Raw genomic sequence first — 21,486 nt, forward strand, 5'->3', positions numbered from 1 at the left:
CTGCTACTATATGCGGCAGCTGCTATAAGCAGAACTTCAAGAAAAACAACTGCCTAAGGAGCAGTTGTGCAAGTCAAAGGCCATGAGGCAGATGAGACAGCATGAGAGAGAGAGAAGGAGACAGGAAAATCCTATCCATCCACTCTGGTAAGGTTCCCATGCTAACATTTCTGAGTATGAGCACAAGCAGTTGCACTGAAGTAATTTCTCTTCTCCCACATACAGGAGCACTCTGAGCTAATTGAACAGGAAATGCTAATTACTTCTATACTCTAAAACCCAAAAGATTTCTTCTTCGCTGTTAACCTAGGTCGAGCTTGAACAGTAACTAATACCTAAAATATCTGCTGTTCAATACACCAGCATTCCTCTACAGCTATAGATAAATACAGCACTAGATTTCAGAGTTAATCAAACTTCTAAAATTTCCATTCCAGGGAAAAAGTAACCGTTCTGGCAGAGCCTTACATAAATTTCAGGACAAAAGAGCCGAAGAAAAATCCCTATGAATTTCAACATTGTTCAGCAGAATCAAGGAAGTCTTCATATATCAATAATTTCTACTCCATTTCTTCAAAAAGCATCTGAAAAGTCCATTCCCAGCATCCTCCAGCATAGGACGGAAAGTGCTCAGACTTGGGAGTCTCTTGCCTACTCAGCAAGGGTAAACAAAAGCCTTAAGGATTCTCGTTCCGAAGACGATAAAAACACTGAGGGTTGTGTCCATAGCACAGTTTGCATTGCAGGACATCCACACATCTGAAGAAGCAGTTCAGGAGGTCATCCAGGTCATGCAAATTAAAAACTTTGTACATTGCTTTTTGATTCCACAAAATTGACATTTTGAAAAAGAGTACTTCCTTCACCACAGAGGGAAGTAATTTGTTCTGGCTGTATAAAATAAAAACCCAATTAGAAAATACTAATTTTACCAAGCATTCCATACCAACACGATAAATTCCACAGAATATACTGATTTTGCTAATAATTTATTAAAGAAGTATCACAAAAGTCTTTTCACTGAGAAAGAAAAAGTGGGTTTATTTAAATCACATTGAAAATTGCACAAATAAGGGATTTTCATACTATCTCTTCCCTAACAAAACAGGATATATAAAAAATTACAATATTTCTTCAGAAACACATAGCAAGCCATTAGGTTATTGCTCCATTTTTCAGTGTCACGTGAAGCCTTGATAGAAGGACTCTCACATATTAGTTTGGTTTTAACTTTAAAGTATGCTGAAGCAGATTAACATATCCAAGCAACACTACATTCAAGAGGTGGTACCAAATAGGCACAAATATACCTTATTAAGTCGTTTAACAAGGTGGTAGTTCTTATCCTCATAGTATCAAGTGAGACCTTTTACCACAATTAGAAGTGCTTTGTTGGTGGTTTTTTTTTAATCCATGAGGCATTGATAACTCATTAGTATCTCATTTTAAAAATTATCTTCCCTATGGAGCAGAACCTCAATGACTGACACCTATGAAATCCCTGACTAGCTATTTAATTTTCTACATGAAAATGAAAATAAAGAAGGAAAAGAAGTTTTTCTATATCAGAAATATCCATCAATTATTATTTATTATGATAATTTTACATAATAGGAAGAATTTAATAGTATTTTTAAATCATTTAATGATTTTCTGATCTCATGAAGCCTTTCTGGCAAGTATCAAAAATAATTATTCTTATGAATGAACCTGGGAGTAGAAGAAAGAAGAGGGTGAGAAGGATGTTCTATGTAGCTGTTAGTGTTTATCTTAAAATTCTCCTAGTCCTGAGTAAGAAACAGTTCTACCAGTGTACTGTACATGACTGTCTTCTAAATCACTCAACTCACTAAGCATACTACTATTCCTCAGGTAAGCAAAAAATAGCCACGTGTTTCATGAATCACCCACATTTCTGAACTCATCTTAAACTTCTCACAAAGCAGAATACAATTTGAGGTATGATGACAGGAAGCAAACTATAAAACTTCAGTAGCAGATACATTCCTAAGCAAGCAGTCAAAGCAACACAGAATTACGGATCAATATCTTGAGCCTCTGTACTCAATTTTGATGTCTCAAAATATGGATTATCCTGTATTTTTTCCACAAAACACTTAAATTCAGATCAGCAGCTGGTCAAGTAAAACATATTTTGGATTGCAGAGACATACTTAATTTTTTTTTAATTTTCCCTTTGCAATATGTTTTGATTGTCAGGTTTTGGATGCAGAAGAAAACATCAACAATGGAAGTTTACTTGCTTACCTCCAAAAATGAAAAGCGAACAGAGGACTGCATGGACTGCAGGGACTTGTTGGGGTTGGGCTCAGGCTCCTTGGGGTGAGACTGCAAGTTAAAATAATGCCATCTCTAGTGAACAGAAGGTTTAGCAAGAGTCGCATGTTTTAGCGTAGGAGTTATGAAAGGAGTTTCGGTTAGAACCAAAACATGAATGAAGTGACTGACAGTGGCCACGGTTTCTGACTTAAGATTAAATTGATTTTAAAAAAAACAAACACGAGAACTGGTGCTGATGCACATGCTTGACTAGGTTAGACTTCTTCTAGGAACAACACTTTTGTACGAAGTCCCCAGAGAAGTGAAAAATGGTAACTTGTTTCAGGTATCTAGCCAAACAGATATATTATGTATGAGACATTTTTTTCCTCTTTAAAAAGAAATCTTAGGGGTTTTTTTTAAAGTTTTTTATATGTAAATCAGATTTATTAAAAACAAAAGGAAGACTATTACTGATGATGATCTTTCATCAGCAATAAGAAAACTGCAATAAAAATTTCCAGTTTGAGAGCCTAAAATTTGCACACTTACTAAAAATTAGAAGTGCCCTAGTTAGCATCCATTTCACTATGAAATGTTTCCTTACAAATGTGATATGACTATAAACAATTCATTCATATAACCCTTACTTGAGCATTTGACTTCAAAGGTGCCTTCAAGAAGTTGTCTCAAGTGCATCTCCATTCAAAAGGTTTCTCAATAAAACAGCAGGCCACTGATACATTTCACAGATGCTCTTTAAAAATTTACTCATGCTATCACATGCACTTGCCCCCATAAAACTTGCAAGAAAACTTTTTTAAAACATGCTTAATAGCATGCCTTCGTTGCAATTTGCTGAAGCTAATTCCCCCAAAAACCCACGCAACTTTGCATTCTGTGCAGACTGAGTGAAGGCAGAAACTTACAGGGAACTTTTTCCAGCTCACCTTCATAAGGATTTGTTCTGCTATGTACCAGACCCTTGCAATCAGCCACTGCTAGCACTCCTGTCCTGTCTCCAGTGGAGATATGGATGGCCTATATGCTAAGCACATTTAGGTCCAGTTCATGTTTTCAATTGCATAACACTTTGCCAGATTTCAATGCACTCCCTTCAAAACCTTTCACGGTGGATACCTCATTCAGTTCTTTTCTGAACATTCCAGCAGGAATAATACTACCACTTCTAGAACAGATTAAGGATGACTTTTTTTGGACATTGAACATTTTTGCAATCTTTCCTTCTTGAGGTGCCTTGGAGAGAGCACAAAGTTTGGCAGGGACATGCGCACTGAGATAAGGATGGGCTTTGCAGTTAATTTCTGACACAGCAGGGCAAATTCCTCTGGCTGCTGGCTGTGCCTGCATAATCCCTGAACTAGGTGCACAGAAGAGCACGCTGCCAATGCAGCCCAGCAGCTGGGTATAAACTGGCTTGGTTTCAGCTGCAAACTAGCTGTGCTAGCACAACAGCATATCTGAGGGTCACCACATCTGAGCTATTAAGATTCGTTAAGAGCCAATGGGTCAATATATCACCCTAAAAATGGCTAAACTGAACCCAGGCTCATACCAGTCAACCCATGAAGGCCTGTGGAAAAAGGTGTGGATTAAATGACAGATTTTTGCTGTTCCACTGGAGCAGTCTCTATTGCACTGCACTGACCTGCTGCAACATGCACTGGAAAGGTCGCTGTTTCTGTATGATCAGTACAGGTTTGTAAGAAGTGGTTTTGCATTTCTAAGCTTTATCAGCACTGTCTCTTATTCTCCACTACAGGCTGGTCTGCTGCAGCATAGCTGGTAGTTTGCCCCCAGTTGTGCCCCTTTTGTCCATCCGTCAGTGTGGCCCTCACTGACTGCAGGCTGAGAAACGCTCCTGTGCTGCACCGTCAGTACTTGCACCGCTGTTCCTCGGGAACATAGCAAGGGAAGAGGTGGAGGCAAGTGATGAAGACCACAGCAGCCTCCATCAGGACCAGAAGCAGGGAGGGAAGCTGGCACTGATCCAAAGAGAATCCAGGTGGAGGGAGAACTGGCACCAGCTGGCCAAAGACACAGGGCTGCAGCAGACAGAGAGCAAGGTAACTGCTGTGGAGTAACAACTGTGGGCAAGGAACCTACCAAGGCCAGAATAGTTAAAAGGAGAGCTCTGGCACTGAATGAGAAGAATATATTAACTTCAAACCCCAGAATGAGACCCCTAAGTCACTTCAATGTGATCAAACTCTAGTGATACCCCATGGCAAAGGACATCTCCCTCCCTCTACTGGATGGCCCACACACAGCACGTGGAAGTCCTACACTTCCTAGTAGCTACTCATATTGTTCCTCATTTTCACTACTGTAACACATTAGAGACTCAGTCATGGCACAGACTCTGGGCATCCAATATCAAATGTGCTAGTACTATGAATCTAAAAATTCCCACTATGGGATGACACTGGTGTGTCAATCCATTTCTTCTACAGAACTTGCTTTTCAGCTTTGCTTTTTTTAAGACCTAGAAAAACCTGTTAAAACAAATTATCACAGTGCATGACAGGCAGCCTTACTTCTTACATTTACTAAATTTTGAGTGCTTTATTTTGGATCTTTAATATTCTTTGAAAGAGCTTTCTGCAAGTAATGAATATAAAGTAGACAGACCATGCTAATTTCTCAGGGAGACAACATAATTCTAGTCCCAACATTTAAACTCCACTGAAAGAAAATTCATGAGAATCAGAGTGCAAGGAATAAATTGGATTTTTTTCCCCCCAGATATGCTCTTTTATAAATGATTGCAAATAAGAATTTGGGAGACATGACTTAAGTCTGCATTGACTCAACTCTGGCAAATCATGAGAGAATGACTCTGTGGGAATCATTAAATGCCAGCAACTAAAATATGATACTTTCTTTTCTCTAAAAGTAAATCAAGTTCAGAAAGTAGCAAGTGTGATGGCAAAAGAAGGTGTAATATATGGGAAAATTAAATATATCCAGACAACATTTTAGCAAAAGCAATGATCAATACTGAATTTAAAATATAATTATTAATTTTATCAGTCTTAATAAATATTGTCTAAATATGGCAAAGCAAGTGTAATTATGTCAGGTTACCATGAAAAAGGAGGAGGCAGTAAACAATTACCTCATATTACAAAAACACACACATACATTGTAAAACAGTAACACGAATCCTTTTTCATCCTTTGCAGCTAGTGATGTTATTCTTATATGATGATTACATAATTCAGTGAAGACTGATTTAAAAATATTTAAATTGCCACATCTTAAAAGAAGTATAATTATCAATTATTCATGGAAACCATTTTAATGAGGTCTCTGGTAAGACTCCTCCTCCAAAACTCATGAGAAACTAGTAATGCTCTTTTTGTAAGAAAAATATCTAGAGCTCAGCCTGCTCACAGCTAACACACACTGCTCTTAGCAGAAGATATCTGACTGAAATGCAGAATTTCTCTGAGATATTTCACAAATATAGTTCTGGGAAACCCAATATAATATCTACATTTGTTCCTTTGAATAAAGTGCTCTGTCACCTTCATGTGATTAATAGAATAAATTATTTGCTATGCTACACACTGACCTGTAGCCCTCTCTTCAAAACATGGCAGATGTCAGAGATAATACCTTTCATAGCTAAATAACTTTACCGCAGGCATCTGCAGCATTCAGGGTTTGGGTTTTTTTTCTCCAGCAAGAATGGAGCAGTCCCAGGGAGTACTAAAGGACCTGACATAACCGTATCTATTTACCTAGATAAAATTTGCAAGTCCTCATGGTGGCTATACCATGCATACATACATCTCTGACATGTCAGTGTAGACTGCAGGTATGTATGTATACATGTATAGAAATAAATATTTGGCTTTGACTAACAAATCTCAGGTAAACATATGCTGGCATTTATGAATAAAAGACTATACTTACTATCACTATGTATTAAAATTACACATTTTCATTTAGCTACTCTCTAAATAGCTGAAAGCACACAAATTAGTTAATCAGTTTTAAGCAAGCAGAGGTAAACACACTGCTAAATTAGGTAAACATACTGCAGAAATTATCAGAAATCCTCTAGAATGTCAATACAGTTCATTAGTGCAGTTACGTATGTAAAATACATGTCGTTCCTGATGGATTTTCACAGACAGCATTTCTATAATGCTTTAATTTCTTGCAGCGTGCTCTATTTTTCAGCACAGAGAGAGGCCTTTCTAAAAGGCAGCACTGGGATAGACAAATAGTAACAGAGCTGGAGAGAAAGACAGACACCATGGCCTACTGACAGACTCTCCCCCTGTGAGCTGACAGGATGTTTCATGCACCGAGATTCAGTAACTTCAAATATGCAGAAATGCTTTCTTTCCAAACACACTGCAATATCCCAGCTCCAGGCTCACACATTTGCTGAAACCAACTGCAGTGCATTGAAAACGTTCTTTCAACGCGGAGCTGCAGTGCTCCCAGACTGTCAGCACAAATGTATGTTAAACAGCTCCTGATTGCACAAAAGCCGGAGTCATGCAGAAACCATTAAAATATTAAAGACAGACAATACTTACTCCAAGGTCAGCCCTGGAATTTGTAGCCTTTCCCGCTGGGCTTTCATTGCTGTTAGGTGCTACCACACTCTATTGTAATCATGACACACATTCACGGGCAGCATTCTGGCGATGACAGAGAGCCAAAAGAACCACTATAAAGGAATGGACTAAGGATCTCTTGGGGCAGGGGGAGGACCGTAAGTTGGGGTCCTTCCACCTCTAGCTGTCACGAAGAGCTACCAGCTGCCTCTCTCAGGTCAGTGGCAGCGCACGCCGCACCAGTTTTGCAAAGCGAACAGCACCTTCAGTTGTGCACACCAAGTAATTCATCCCCGGAATTCCGCAGCAGCAGCCACTGCGCCAACACACGCGCACGCACACACACACACACGTTGCACCTCGGAGGATGGAGAGGTTCCCCTCACTATGCCAGCCCACCATACAGAAGAGCCTCTGTGCTTAACACAGTTTTCTCAGCAAATGTCAAACATTCACCACCCCCTCTGATCCTGCTAAATAGGATTCAGTCATCTTCTTTAAGTCACATTATCCCTTTCCCTGGTAAACAGATAGGCAGTTTCTGCAGCAATGGAACAGTAAACTGCTGAATGAAAAACAGGCTCTTCTCCTTTAATGGGGAAAATTAACTGCCAAAGCTTTCAAAGAACAAACATATTGTTGTAACACAGAGGTTAAAAAAAGGAAGAGTCATCATGCTGTTCTGTCATGTTTGCACCTGAATTTTAAAGGGAAATCATTTATCATTTACATTAAGGGTGAGAGCCAAACCCAGAAATTGCTGAAAAATCTACCAATTTCAGTTTTAAAGGTAACGTCACTTGAAAGATAACGTCACTTAAAAGTAAACCACTACGCAACTTTTTTGTAAAGACAGTTTTAGATCACTGCCACTATGTAGGATGTTTATTTTAACCTAATTTTATTCCTTTTTTATGTACTTTCTCTTATCCTGAGGTTATCATTTTAATAAATAAATACTGTGAATTGTTCCATGAAGACTAGCAAATTTTTCGGTGTTCTATAAAAAAGCAGGAAAAGCAAAGTGCAAGTGCTTATTTTTAGTAAGTTAAGAGCTAGAATATTTTATCTCATCTGCCTACTTTTCCTGAATACAATATAATAACGTCAACCATATGATTTTATTTTTTGCCAGAGCTCTGGACCTTCTCTGTGCATGGACAACTTCTATAGACTAGTCACAGCAAAGGACCAAATGAAGCTGCCACTTTCTGGGTCCTTGGGTCAGTTCTGGAAGAAATGAGTGAGTTCACAGGTACACAGCCATAGGTTTCAGACACAGAGAGAAATCTCCTAGTTATGAAAACTGCTGAACTGGATTTGGTGAACTACATTGCTTTTTCAACCACACAGTAGAAAAGAATAACTGAATTCTCTCTTTTATGTCTCCCACTGCAAAGTGTCTCCTTTTGTGTCTCCTACTCCTACTTTGTTTCTACTGCAAAGTATTTTAAATCTCTGTTATGTATTACCTGAAGCCTTCATTTACAGATTGAAAACAAAACTGAAGAATAAACAGAACTACGCATTTAAATTTTTAAAACGTAACAGACATCTAGATTCTGAATACTAAGCTGAGGTCCCACCAAGCATTACTAAGCCAAGCAATCTCTCTAAAGAAGTTCTAAATTCTACTACCTCCTAAAAGAAAGAGAAAGGACAAGATCTAAGGAGTAAAATTCAGGCTCACAAACTGCAATGGGTGAATTCACCCATTTGTAAAGGCACAAAAATCAGTTAGGTACCCAATGCTGAACAGAACTTTCAAAAGAGGTTTCTCAAATTTTATTCAGAACACAAGCAAAACATCAGCGTTTTGAAGATATTCTCAAACCGGAAAAATATAGTACGAGAATCAAGTGTTTAACGGTCAAACAACTCTGCCACTGAAACTATCCAGTGAAGCTGCCCATGTTTACATGATTTGAGTTTGGAGACAACCCTTTAGGAATAGAAATTTAACAAGAGAGCTGCAGAGTATGGGATATTAGAGTCAGAGGTCCCTGGCTCTCCTCTAGCTGCCTAGAACAGGCATCTCCCTATTCCCATTGCTCAGCACCTCTCAAACCAAGCTCTGTTCCCTTAAAAATCCATTGATAAAAATCTCTTTTTCACATAATACTTCTTCAGTTGCTGAAAAGTCCTATTTCTGATGGAGACAGAAAATTTCAACAGGTAAACTGTGACTTTGCGCACACCACACATATACACTTTCAGTTAAGCTGTAAATGATATTCAAAGGGCTTAACTTTGTGCATCCTAACCTTTAGTTTGGTGCTTCATCCCGTTATCTGTGTAAGCATATGCACACATAACACCAAAGTAATTATTTGTTGTTTTGTAAAATTGTTAAATTTTCAGTGAAGGCACAGAGAGTAGGAGACAGCATAACGCCTCAAGGAGGACAGCCAACTCCACTGAATCAGCATGCACCACAACTATTTCTGTAAACAAACCAGCAAAAGAACTAGTTCTAAAGGAGAAGGTGTGCTTTGATCAAAAGCACAATACAAATTTTACATACTACTTCCATAAGGCAAATTTTAATACTGGAGTGAACAGAAGTCCACAATCGAGGTATTTTGGTTGGTTGCCTCCATGTGCAAAAGAATAGTCTGTCACTAAACACTACTTCAGCATGAAACATGATAGTTAGGTATTTTACCTGCAGGAGGGCAATGCGGTCAGCTTGTCATGTCTATAAAGGAAACTGAATTGGCCTGGAAGTTGTGTACAGCCAGTTAACCATAAACAACTGCATCTAAGGGCTATTTCTCCTGAGCTAATTTCTGCAAGCACTTCACATCACATTAATGGTAAATTATTCTAAACTGAGATTGAGCTATAAATTGACATTCTAAATTCTTCTACTATACATTTTTCCTGAAGCTTGGAAAATCATGATTTACTGAAAAAGAGAGATGAATACATAGTAAGAGATCAAATTCTTCTCATTGTTACAATCTTACAGTTTTTGCAGGAGTAAATGGGAACCGCTTCATGCATGTGGGGGCAAAAACCAGCAGTGATTTAATTAGATGAAGCCTTGCAAGTGAAAGCTGACTTCAAATTTGATCAAAACAACTGTTTTCTCTTAATTTTGGACTGCTTAGATACCATCTCGACAACAAAGAGTTGAGGAAGCAAGTCGAAGTTAAAAAGGAGGCTTACTGTACTACAAAAGACAAATCTAGATTAACCTGAACATACTGGCAAATTTATTGACACAACTTCTATAGAGAAAATTTCTCACTTGGAAGGAATCTCAAACAAAAATTCACTAACAGCACTGAAGAACTGTAAGAATTGTATTGCCCTGCAAATGTAAACCCTGGTTTCCTCTTGGCTAGTTCAAGAGCTGAAAAGCAAATTTAAAAAGTGAAATGTAAGAATAAATGGCTCAAGTTATTAATTTAAGTCCTTACTGAGGTCTCCCTGGTTTAGTAATCACAGATATCTGCTAAAAATCAAACAAAACCAGCAAAGCACAGTGGAATGTTTTATGTCGTTGAAACACAAACCAGAAAGATTTTTCTTCCATTGCACAGTTATTAATATTCTATGCTTTCAAGGCACCCCTCTTCTGCAGATGTTGGCTATCCTTCCTTTTTCTTCTTAAATAATGGTAAAACAATATAATACCATTAACAGTGCAGGTGCCGCTGGCTTTCATTAGTCTCTAACATTTAACAACAATTACACTAAGATAATAAGTCAATGCATGCTTTTTTTCTGCATGCACTCTTGGCTAATGTTTTCCAAAGGTACTCAAGGGTTAGTAGTCAACTCTCAAAGGATAATGACAACAGATACCTTTCTGTCATAATTCTTAAACCAAAGATCTGAATTTCTGATTAATCTGAAATTTCTATCACCTAATCTGTTTAGCACATCAATTCAGAGATTCTGGTTCATTGGTAACACTGTAGTTTATAAAGAAGTTCTAACAGGAACGATACAGAAGCAGTTGACTGCAACACTGCTTCTCGGCATCACTGAGACACAAAACACAGCACAAAGGAAATGGGGTGAAAGAACACACACAACCTCTTTCTGCATTCTTTCAACAGAGCATGCCTGGGCACATTATTAACTACATACAAAAGAAATCTGAAATATGAATCTACTGGTTTGTTACCTCTGGCTGACATCAACAGACTGACCAATGCAATACATGTAAAGCAAATCTCATGCTTTAGCTTTAGCTATCTGCTAAAAATAAAATAATAAAAAAAAAATAAATAAAATCTTCTTCCTATCGATGTCTAACTGCGAGTTTGTTCAAGGTTGTTTGGCTATTTACTACTTTCCCCAGAAGTATCTGAAATACGTCACAGCTAAGGAAGCAATACCAGATGGTAAAAGGAATCCTTTTTCTTAGATCCCTGCCTAGTATGTCTCACTCATATGCTCAAACTCAAAATAATTGCCCAATTTGCAATTACAAGGAGTATTTCATCTTGGTCAGATTACATAAGGAAAAGGAGAGGGGCTGTCCTGTTTGCTTCACTGGGGAAAGAAGGAAGTAGATGAAATGACAGAACGTGTTTGCATTTGCCCACAACCAAGAGCTCAGTTTACACGATGGGCTCAGCATGGCATGCAGAAATAAATTCCTTGTCACTGCAGGGCAGAGGGCAGACCTTCGTAGAACCTGTATGGTTCTAGGTTATTAGTGTTCAATACAAGCCAGTCCATAGCACTATAAACTCCCATGTTAGGGGGATGATTGGTATCCCACAACAGAAAGTCATACTAGATAACCCTTCCAGCCTTAAGTTCTGTTACATTTCAACATCACAGATGTACTGACATTTACAGGCATATCCATAAATCTGACACCAGTAAGCAATTTTCAATAATGTATTTTATTAATGCGTCACTGGTGTACCCAGTAAAAGCCCAGGCGGTCTTACCTACACTTTGCCAGAGTCTATTTAGAGCTGTAACTCTTATTATTCTGTAAGGGATTTGTTTTTAAATTATAGTTTTAAAAAGCACTCTATGAAATTCAAATGTATTTTAATAACTTTCTATAAATTGGTTGCATATTCTGGTGATAGCTCTGTGGTATTGTTTGTATTACTAAACAATGGAATAGAGCAAAAGAATGTGTATATTAGCAATGTTAATTAACCAATAAAAATAACAGAACTGCTGTGTAGACCTCTGATAAGTTAACCCAGTAACCGGCTGTCACAATGAACATCTTAGTTAAATCCACTAATCCTAAAACACTGCAGACAAAAGCAATCAATAAACGAGCACCAGCAAAGACATGGCAAAATCTCTCCACATCACCACTCACTCCCATTCTTCCACAGAGAGTTTCTTATATTTTCCCTAGAGCCAGGACAGCCTCCATGTATGTACAAACGGGTAACTGTGAGTTAAAGTGGGACTGATGTGACTGGTACTTGTCTATTCTTTGTCTAAATATAATTTGAATTATTACCACAGATGACACCAGCAAGAGGTGCCATCCACAGACGTGTTAAATAGCCTTCCTTGTATTCCACCAAGCAGCTTCCCATCTCCTTTGACTAGGCAGCATCATTTTTGCACCTGCCTGTGAACACTCCAAAATAACATTCCATACAAAATCAAAAGCTCAATCAATAAAACAGCACACCCTTTGACAAAATTTTTTAATGGAAAACTCCCAGAGTAACTACTTCAGATTTTTGACAACTTTCTATCATATTTCACAAACTATAAGAATAAAAAAAATTTTTAAAAAATTAGAAAGCAATAAAAATATCTCAACTAATAAAGTCTTGTGTCGACAGACTTCAAGCTAATACTAAAACTGTAAAAAGCTTGAGAAATTACACGTTAGTAATAATTACGGTCCCAATCTGCACCACCTTTCAACACAAAAAAAGCAGCATTAAAAAAATTAGAGGCAAAAATAGATCTAACTTTTGAAGAGTTCTATATTACAGAGTTTTTTTAAATTCAAGATCCTTTTTACACAACCGAAACCCAGGCTCTTAATGAGCATTATCTCGTCTTTATTTAAGCTATTTTTCAGTGCTAATTGATGGCATTTAACTTTCCTATATTTATTTTTCATCAAAAGAATAAAAACATAAAAACATAAAAAATCTTGAAAACATAAAATCCTCTACTGAATAGCTTTCTAAGATCATTATGGTATCTAAATATCTTCTTTAAAAAGTTAAAGGACAAATAGGAAATTTTATGATTCCATTATCCAGCCTGCAGCTGGATTTTCCCAAAACCCTACACCCATCTATCAACAACTAATAGGTACGTACAGAGTTACCAAGCTCTGTTTTGGCTGATTGATTGATAGCTAATTCTTTATTAAGGCCGTATCATGCACACAAATACAGATATGCCTACACAAGTATGCTCAATTTTTTTTTTAAATTCACTTTCTAGTTCCCTTACACAAACAGGGGTAGGCAAGCGCTCTGAGCGAAGGTGAGCAGCAGAAAGAGAGCCATCAGTCTTTTACAAAAAAAAAAAAACTCAAGAAGTTTGAAGCTTGAGTCTTTTTTTTTGACCTGTCTTATGCTTATGTGAAGCCCTACACACATTTCCACAGGGAATCCTGTCATTTCAGACAGGTATAAATGAATAATGTCTGTTACGAGACAGTATTTTCTTCCATGAAAGCAGATACTTAAAATATGGCATCAAGCTTCAGCAGAAAGTTTGGGCAAATAATCCCACAAACATAATGACAGATTATAAAGAAAGCTAGAAGGAAGTCAAGAGATCATATTTTCCTTCCCCCAAAGAGGTCCATTATACCTATATTACCCTTATTACTCCAATCAGGTGTTTGTCTCATCTGTTCTTAAAAGCTGATAGCAATTCCATAACTCCTCTGCTTCATTGTTGAGAGACACTAAGGCCCTCAACAATTTCCAAGATAAATTCCCCTTGTTCCAACTTAAACACATTATGTCTTGCTGTACACCCAACAACACACAAAACACTTTTACTTCCAACTCACAGCAGATGTTCCACACAGTGGAAGACTTTCACGAACATCCCTCAGCCTTTCATTCTCTGGAGTAAATAATCCTAGCTTGCTACATATTTTTCCATATACCATGTCAAATTTTCAAACCAGCTGATAGCTGTCATTTCCTCTCAGCTGATCCATCTCAACACACAGCACTCCAATAAAAGGCCTTATAAGTTCTGTGTGGGAAAGAATAACGATGCATGTTTTGCAGCTCAAAATATCTGCTTCCCAGCATGATGTACCCACTGCCCCCCATTAGCATCACACTGTAGATTATACCTCACAGATCCTCTTCTGCAAACTGACACCTATCCAACTATCTTGCACTTGAAAATCAGATTATTTTCTGGGCTGTTCTATTTTACTTGGTATAATTTCACCAGGTTGTCAAATGATTTTGAAACCCCATACTGTTCTTCAATATATTTGCATTCTTCCCAGCTTGTTGCCTGCTGCAAACTTAATAAACGCCATCTATTCCACCACCTAGGTCACTAATGAAAAATAATGACTAAAACCAGTCAACCACATTTATTACATCTGCAGCCCAGTGCAATTTCCTGGTTAGTGTTTCTACCCTATAAGCAATATAGTAAAAGGTTCTCAAAAATGACAATCTCTCCACCACATGCCCTCACCCCACCAAGACAGATTTGCTGGTATGGCTTACTGGTAAAACTTGGCTTAAAAAATAAAAGCCAACAAAGTTCTGACTAATATAAAAGCTTTCTGGATTTAGATCTACATAGATATATTCTTGGTTCTTCTGACAGGCATTTCAACCATAAAAACAGCCATATTTTTAAATGTAAATTTAAACATTTAAAGTGTCTTGTAGCAGTATCTAGGAGAGAAGTATTCTCACAAAATATGACAATCATCTATAGAAATTCATTTTCCGTAGCATCTTGATATTAAGAAGAATCACAGAGCAGTTGAGGCTGGGTCTCAAGGCCGTACCTACACATGAATGTAGAATATGCCTGGTTTAATCTTGTTTCTATTACATGCTGTGTTGAAGCAGGATACCTAAGTCTAGTCACCTGATTGCAAAATAGTACCACATAGCAGAGGGGAAAAAACATTCCCAATGTCTATGTTCCCTGTACAACTTTTACAAAGGCACAGGAGAGCTTTTCCATTCAGGTTAGAACAGCAGGAGCTTGTTTCCAGCAGCATGCTCAGCCCCATGTCACAGACACCCGGAATAGCATGTTTGTCTCAAATACCATGCTTGCCTTCACTGCCTAGGGGCATGACCACACTAAACATTCATGAGTAAAGCCACTGGGATATGAGGAAATATGATTATATGCAATTACACTGCCTCTTGCACTGTTGCAGTCAACACAAAATGAAACATAAAGTAAGAAACTCCAAAAACCTGTGTCAGCCTTTTAGAGTCATTTGCTCCCTGTAGCAGTTATCTGCCACCCTTTTCAGGCAAGCATGGCAATAATATGGATCCACTTATCCTCAGCACACTTTTTGACCTTTTCACATGCCTGTGAGAGCTGTCACAACACACCCTGTTGAACCTCACAGATCTAAGCTTGACTGGGTGGCTAGGAAAAAATGTGGCAGAGAAGCAGAAACCCTACAATATTTGGGAGAAAGCGCAAGGGGACCGAGAAGAGAGATAGATAGCAGGAATGTGTGCTAATGCCAGGTTGGCTGCTGCCACAACTCAATGAGCAAAAACCTCTTTAAAGACTACACAGAGGGAGAACTCCTTGATTAGCTCTTATGGAACAGAATGGTATTATGTCAAAGCAACATTTTCCTTCTCCAAACCTACTGCCATCCTGCTGCCATCCATCCCCCCTTTCCTTTTCAGCCTGCCACAGAAACCACCCACCTTCCTGCTGCCCAGACTTTTGGCTGAAGTAACCTATTCTGTTTCTGCAAGCTCCAGTCTCCCACTGAGCCATCAACCCCGCCCTAAGAACTGCACATGCTGCCTGCCCCTCAATTTAGTCCCAGGAGGCACCACCATCCTCCCATACACAAAGCGTTTGGCAACCAGGTTCTTGGTATGCCTATCTCCATACGAAAACTACATCACATGAACGAGTTCTGCAAGCCTAAACCTGGCTCAGGATCCCTGTCCCAGGTCTCAACTTCTCTTCCTCAGAGAACGTATCTGCAGGTAAGATGCATGGCTTTACACAGAGGCTGAAAATACAAAGAGATGGAAAACCTCCAGCAAAACAGAAGTGTGTCAAGAAGTGCATTCACATGACCCATAACTCCCATGGGGAAGGGAGGCAGATACTAGGATGGAGGAATGTTAACAGGGCCCAGAAGTTTTAGGCAGAGACAGAAGTGGTAGTAGATGCAAAAATGGCCACAGCCACAAACATAACACCGTATGTTCACGAAAAAAAAATAAATAGCCAACTTAGCTATAGAGCAGGCAACAGAGGCCCTGCTGCCACACTGTCATCTGGCTTCTTTAAAACTTCTGTCTATGGACACATAACTGCAGATAACAAATATACTAATGTCCTTTATGATAAGCAACAGTACTGGTTTAGAATACTGACAGTAGTAAAAAATGTTCAAGTCTGTTTTTCATAGGAAAGAGGGAGGGGAAAGAAGACTTCCCTCCTCCTCTGAGACAAAACAGAAGTGGCTCATTGGGATTTCATGATCTTCACTCATGACATCTGTAGAAAGTCAGCCTCTACTTTACATAACGGAATGGCAGTAATACTGAAAGTTTCAAAGGGAAAATCAGTAATGCCAGAATGCATGACAGCAGACGCGGGACAGGCAGATTTCTAATGTTCAGCAACTGCCTCTTTTTTTCTGAGAGCAGATATTTAGAATACAGGTGATATTACTGCTACTACAGGAACAAATATATTGCACAGAAATCTGAGTGCCTCTTTTCTTAAGGTAAAACCAAACATTTACTTGTAGTCTCTACCTCACTGTTAATCTCCACCAAAAAAAAAAAAACAAACAAACAAATAAAGCAAACAAAAAAACCCAACTTCTCATTACAATTCTTTAAGCAGAGCACAGGTTCATCAAGCCATCATGTAATCTGCCCAGAGCCCAATCATGGCCCCAATCCTAGAGAAGATAAATGTCTGCAAGCAAGAAATTGCACAGGCTCAAAAAGACCTCTCTGTAGATTAAGAGATTATTCAAATCTTTGTAGCATCAGTGCCAAAAAAAAAAAAAATCATCAATACAGCATACAGCAGCCTATATCTTACAATTCGTGAGGACAACTCCTTTGTGGCAATTCTTTTTGACAAATTTCAGACATTACTTAACTTAGAACTGGACTTCCCAAAATTAATGGCACTGGGGCAAAAAAGAGAGTACAAGACGCTGTTTCAGTATATCAGATTTTCAAGGTTTACTATTAAAAATTCAAGCTGTGTTGACTAGCAGTGATTAGCCACAATGTTCTTCTGCCAGCTTTTTCAATGCATAAACACTTTCTCAGGCAGCAGAATAAAACAGGTGGTTATATGGTCATTTGTTCTTTTTGCGCATGTGATACAATTTTGCAGAATAAAATCAAAGAGAAAGAATTTTACTTGCTGGCAATGCAATGTCTGTTCACAAAACAAACAAGAGGACACAGCCAATGCTAATTTAAGAATGTTAATATGCATCTGTCACATTTGCCACTGACAGTCAGAATTGAACCACACAATTACCGCATTCATAAAATAAGTTACCCCTAGACCCCACCCTGCTGCTCAAACATCGCTACTCCCTTGCCTCAGCAGCTCACATTTCCAGCCATTAAATTCTCCTACCACTTTCCATATGCTCTTGCTAAATCCTTTGCTGCTTCTATGCACACAGAAACACTGCAACCACCACAGATTGCTGGTTCAACAAGTAATGCAGGATACGAGGACAGAACCCAAAGACACAGAGGGAGCAGTTCAGTGAATAAGGCTGCAAGCAGAAAAGGTTGCTCAGGGGAGCATGGGACTGACACGTGGGGAACAGTAGGATAGCCAATTTGTCAGACCTCCATCCCATTACTCTTTTCTTGCCTCGTTTTGCCTGATTGACTGTTCAAGTTTTAGTAGTGAACTGGTAAGATTTTTACTGCTATTTCTTTGTAGAGATTCAGTTATTTTAGCACCTCGGCACCTATTTTCACATCACCAGCAATCCACTAGCGACGAGATCTGTCCCTCAAACCAGGTTGAACCTCGTGCTATAAAATAATTATTTGCATTTATAAAAATATTTTAAACTATTGTACTGCACAAACATTTTTTAATCTAGGCAAAGCATGTAGGCACCCAGATACTTGATTCTCTTTGCTTCCATCAAGCATCATGTGACACCCCCATTCTGAAATTCTGCAACATGCCTACAGAACTATGGCTTGACCCTATAGGCTGATTTAATTTTGCTTTTTCCCTGTGGTTTAAGTCTGATCAGAGTTTTGATAAAGAACTACTTAAGATTATTTTTCATTCTTGACCCTGTCCTGTCCTTGCCTAAGTAGCTGAAAAGAAATTCCAACAGGGCACAGCACACCCAGTGTGCTGTGGAGAAGCACGGTATCTGGTCACTTTACATTACTTAGATACCACAGCACTCATGGAACAACAGCAGATAAATACCATGTTATATAATTAAGCTTTAAAGCATGATCACCTCATTTTCTAGGCATCAATCCTCCAGGGAGATTGCTATTTGAAAAATTTTGTTATGTATTTGAATAGTTTTCAAATACACAAAAAACGTCATCACCAGCACCATCTGACTTTTTTTTCATGTATAGATAAAGGCTGTGTGCATGCACACACACAAACAGATGAGCATGAATTTAATAGTTAAAGGGTATCACAAAGCTTTAAAATACCCACAAGTAGTATATGTAATCTTTCATTGAAAAGGGACATGATGAATTTCATTGAAATAGATCATTCCTTTCTCTAACATGTGATGTGATAAATCATAGAGGACATAACTGTATAAAATCCACACATATACTAGTAAAATCTGAGTGAAGAGACAACTGCAGATACAAGTAATAATATTAATATTGGTGTAAATGAAGCAGGGATGCAAATTTGTGTGTGCAAGTATCAAAAAGACCCATCAAAACAAGGTTAAACGGAATGACCTATACTGATAGCCAAGGACACAACTAACTGCAATAAAATACCAAGGGATGTGTTGTTTACACCTAAATCAGGCCTGAACTCTCCACAGCACAAATGACTTATCTCCAGAAGACTCTACACTGACTGACAACAGGAAGGTGGCAACAAGGCTACCCAGCACACTGTACATGCCACTACTTTACCTGCTAGCCCAACATAACTTTAAAAGAAGGAAACACAGACAATGGGCAGCAGACTTGCAAAAACATGTTATGGAGGCTGAAGTAAGCAAGATTGTGAGGGAAAAGGATCATGTCACAGTAACGGTTGGCTCCTAAATCATATAAAAGACATAACCAAATTTTTCTTTGTCAATCACAAGGAACCCAAGAGATGCAGGGGAAAAAAAAGTCAACTCATTCACAGCAGTAGAAAACCCCTGAAAGGTAAGGACAGAAATAATGCTGGTAACAACACTAAATACGCATTTTAAGAATCAAACATGGGCTATGGAATGTATCTATCAGGGCACAGTCCATCCATATTAGAACAGAGAAATTCATTATTTGGCAATAATATTTAATCTATGCCACTCTCCAAATTTAACAGGTCACCTATAAACATATCTAATTTTTTATTATATAGATATCTATGTGCACACAGAAACTGTCAATCAAATACCAGTTCTGTCCACCTACATGACATAAGCCTAAGACCTCTTCTCTTCTTTGTTTTTCTTAAGCATTGTAGGCATGATCTCAGAATTCCATTCAACTCAATGGATCATTCCCACTTTTTCCCTAAGGGGAACTGACAGTCTGTATTTTTTACTGATAAAAAACTTGCTTACAAAACTGTTTGTAACTTTCTTGAAACTTATTTAATCAAGTGCCTAAGCAAGAAGTGGCTTTAACTAGTGTTTCCCTTGAATTCTTGGCTGGTCACAATCTTATGTTGCTGTTATCCAAGGATATCAGCTGTTTCACTGTAATGTATAAATTTGTTTTATGAAAATTCTGTGAACAACTTTGACATTTCCACAGGTGCAAGCCGATTACATAAGTGCTGGTACTGAACCTGAGTCCGTATTTTATAATTACTGACATTATTTTCAAAATGTCAGGAGAAGGACAGATGCAGCAAAAATAAGTACATAAAAGAGATCCTCTCCAAATTAAACTGAAATTGAAAAAAATTAACAAAAGAAGACAGAAAGAGAACAGATTTAGTCTGGAAAAGTCAGGTATTTTACTTCTAGGGCAGGTACTTTAACCATGGAAGCTCTAAATAAAGGAGAAACTGCCTCTAGTTACTCATTTCTTTTATGTGTTTCTGTTTCTGCAACAGCTCCTCTCCACCTCAGAGAAGCCCAATTAATTTGTTTTTAGGAGAAGGGCATTTTAAACCAGAATGTACCTACTCAAAGCTAAGTTTAATTTTTGTGCCACAACCTTTGAATTCATGCCCTGTCTCTCTCCTGTTTTTATTTTGCTGAACTCTGTGGGTATGGAAAGGAAACAAATCAGGATAAGGATCACTCATGCCTTAATTCAGTGATGGAAACTCGCCTGCTTTAACACACACCATGCACTGAGAGATCATCTCTGGCTACCTACTTCAGCTAGATACACTCTGAATGTCTAAAGCATAGTGATTTGTAGATGTTATCAGACATTCCCTGGTTCATCAGAGAATTTGCATGCTTCATAGACAGACAACAGCAACACTTAATTCTGATCAAATTAAATCTGTATTTCTGAGTCTGGCTTAACATTAAACATAAATGTCTTCCTTGGTATCTGGAAGTGTTTGATGAAAATAACAAATCAGTAAAAATATCTAACAAGATATAAATAATCCATCTCCACAGTGGCAGTGTGCAAAAATGTACTTCAATATAATTTTCTAATGGACTTGAAAGTGGGATACTAACAGCCGTGCAGATTTACAATCATGTTAAGCTTATATAAAGTCAGTTTTGCTGGTGGAGACAGCCTGAGAGAAAGCTCCCAGATATTCATTCTGCCTCCATGCCATCACAACCCGCTGTCAGAAGGGCATTTGTGCAGCTGGGCAGTTAAACATGCTGCAGAACCTGCATGAAGCAAGGTGCAACCAGGATCAGTTCTGCCTGTGTCCACTGGACCACTTGTGCCAGCACAGCCAGGGGGTGCTCTGAGCATGGCAAATCTCACTTCTTTCTCAATCACCACCTTTATCTCTGCTTATGCCAGCTATGCTAAGGTTGCTCACCCCTGAATCAGCTCTCCTTGTCCTGCCTAAAGCTGCATCCTTGGCATGCCATTGGCTCTGAAGCTCCAGGATACAGTGTGTTGTGCCTCTCTGGAGCCATTCAGGACCTCTAGATGTTTTTCACAATAAAAACATAGGACTTTTCACATTTCGAAATTCAGTCTTTGTGTCAACACGCATAAAACATGCAAATATAGCAGCCAACATGGCCCACGCACACCACCCCTGATGCCACAGCCATTGTTAACCTCAGCAC

The 21,486-nt window shown here is 38.5% G+C and overlaps 1 protein-coding gene across 8 annotated transcripts in view; it reads right to left on the reverse strand.

Annotated features, from left to right (window-relative positions):
- Positions 1-21,486, reverse strand: part of MAST4 (microtubule associated serine/threonine kinase family member 4) — a 292,509-nt gene that overhangs the window by 118,530 nt on the left and 152,493 nt on the right. The window contains exons 1-2 of one of the 8 annotated variants that reach the window (XM_027671420.1): positions 6,858-7,179; positions 2,269-2,349 (exon numbers count right to left, since the gene is read on the reverse strand). The exons of 5 other annotated variants lie outside the window; for them this stretch is intronic. In XM_027671420.1, the coding sequence (XP_027527221.1) occupies positions 2,269-2,349; positions 6,858-6,904 (128 nt within the window). In that variant the 5' untranslated portion in view covers positions 6,905-7,179. Of the gene's footprint in view, positions 1-2,268; positions 2,350-6,857; positions 7,180-21,486 lie in introns of those variants that run through there. 2 more of the 8 variants (XM_027671421.1, XM_027671425.1) reach the window with 2 other exon arrangements.

This window comes from Neopelma chrysocephalum, unplaced genomic scaffold (genome assembly GCF_003984885.1).
Source record: "Neopelma chrysocephalum unplaced genomic scaffold, ASM398488v2 Primary Assembly neopelma1_97102, whole genome shotgun sequence".
In the NCBI taxonomy this organism is placed as follows: domain Eukaryota; kingdom Metazoa; phylum Chordata; class Aves; order Passeriformes; family Pipridae; genus Neopelma; species Neopelma chrysocephalum.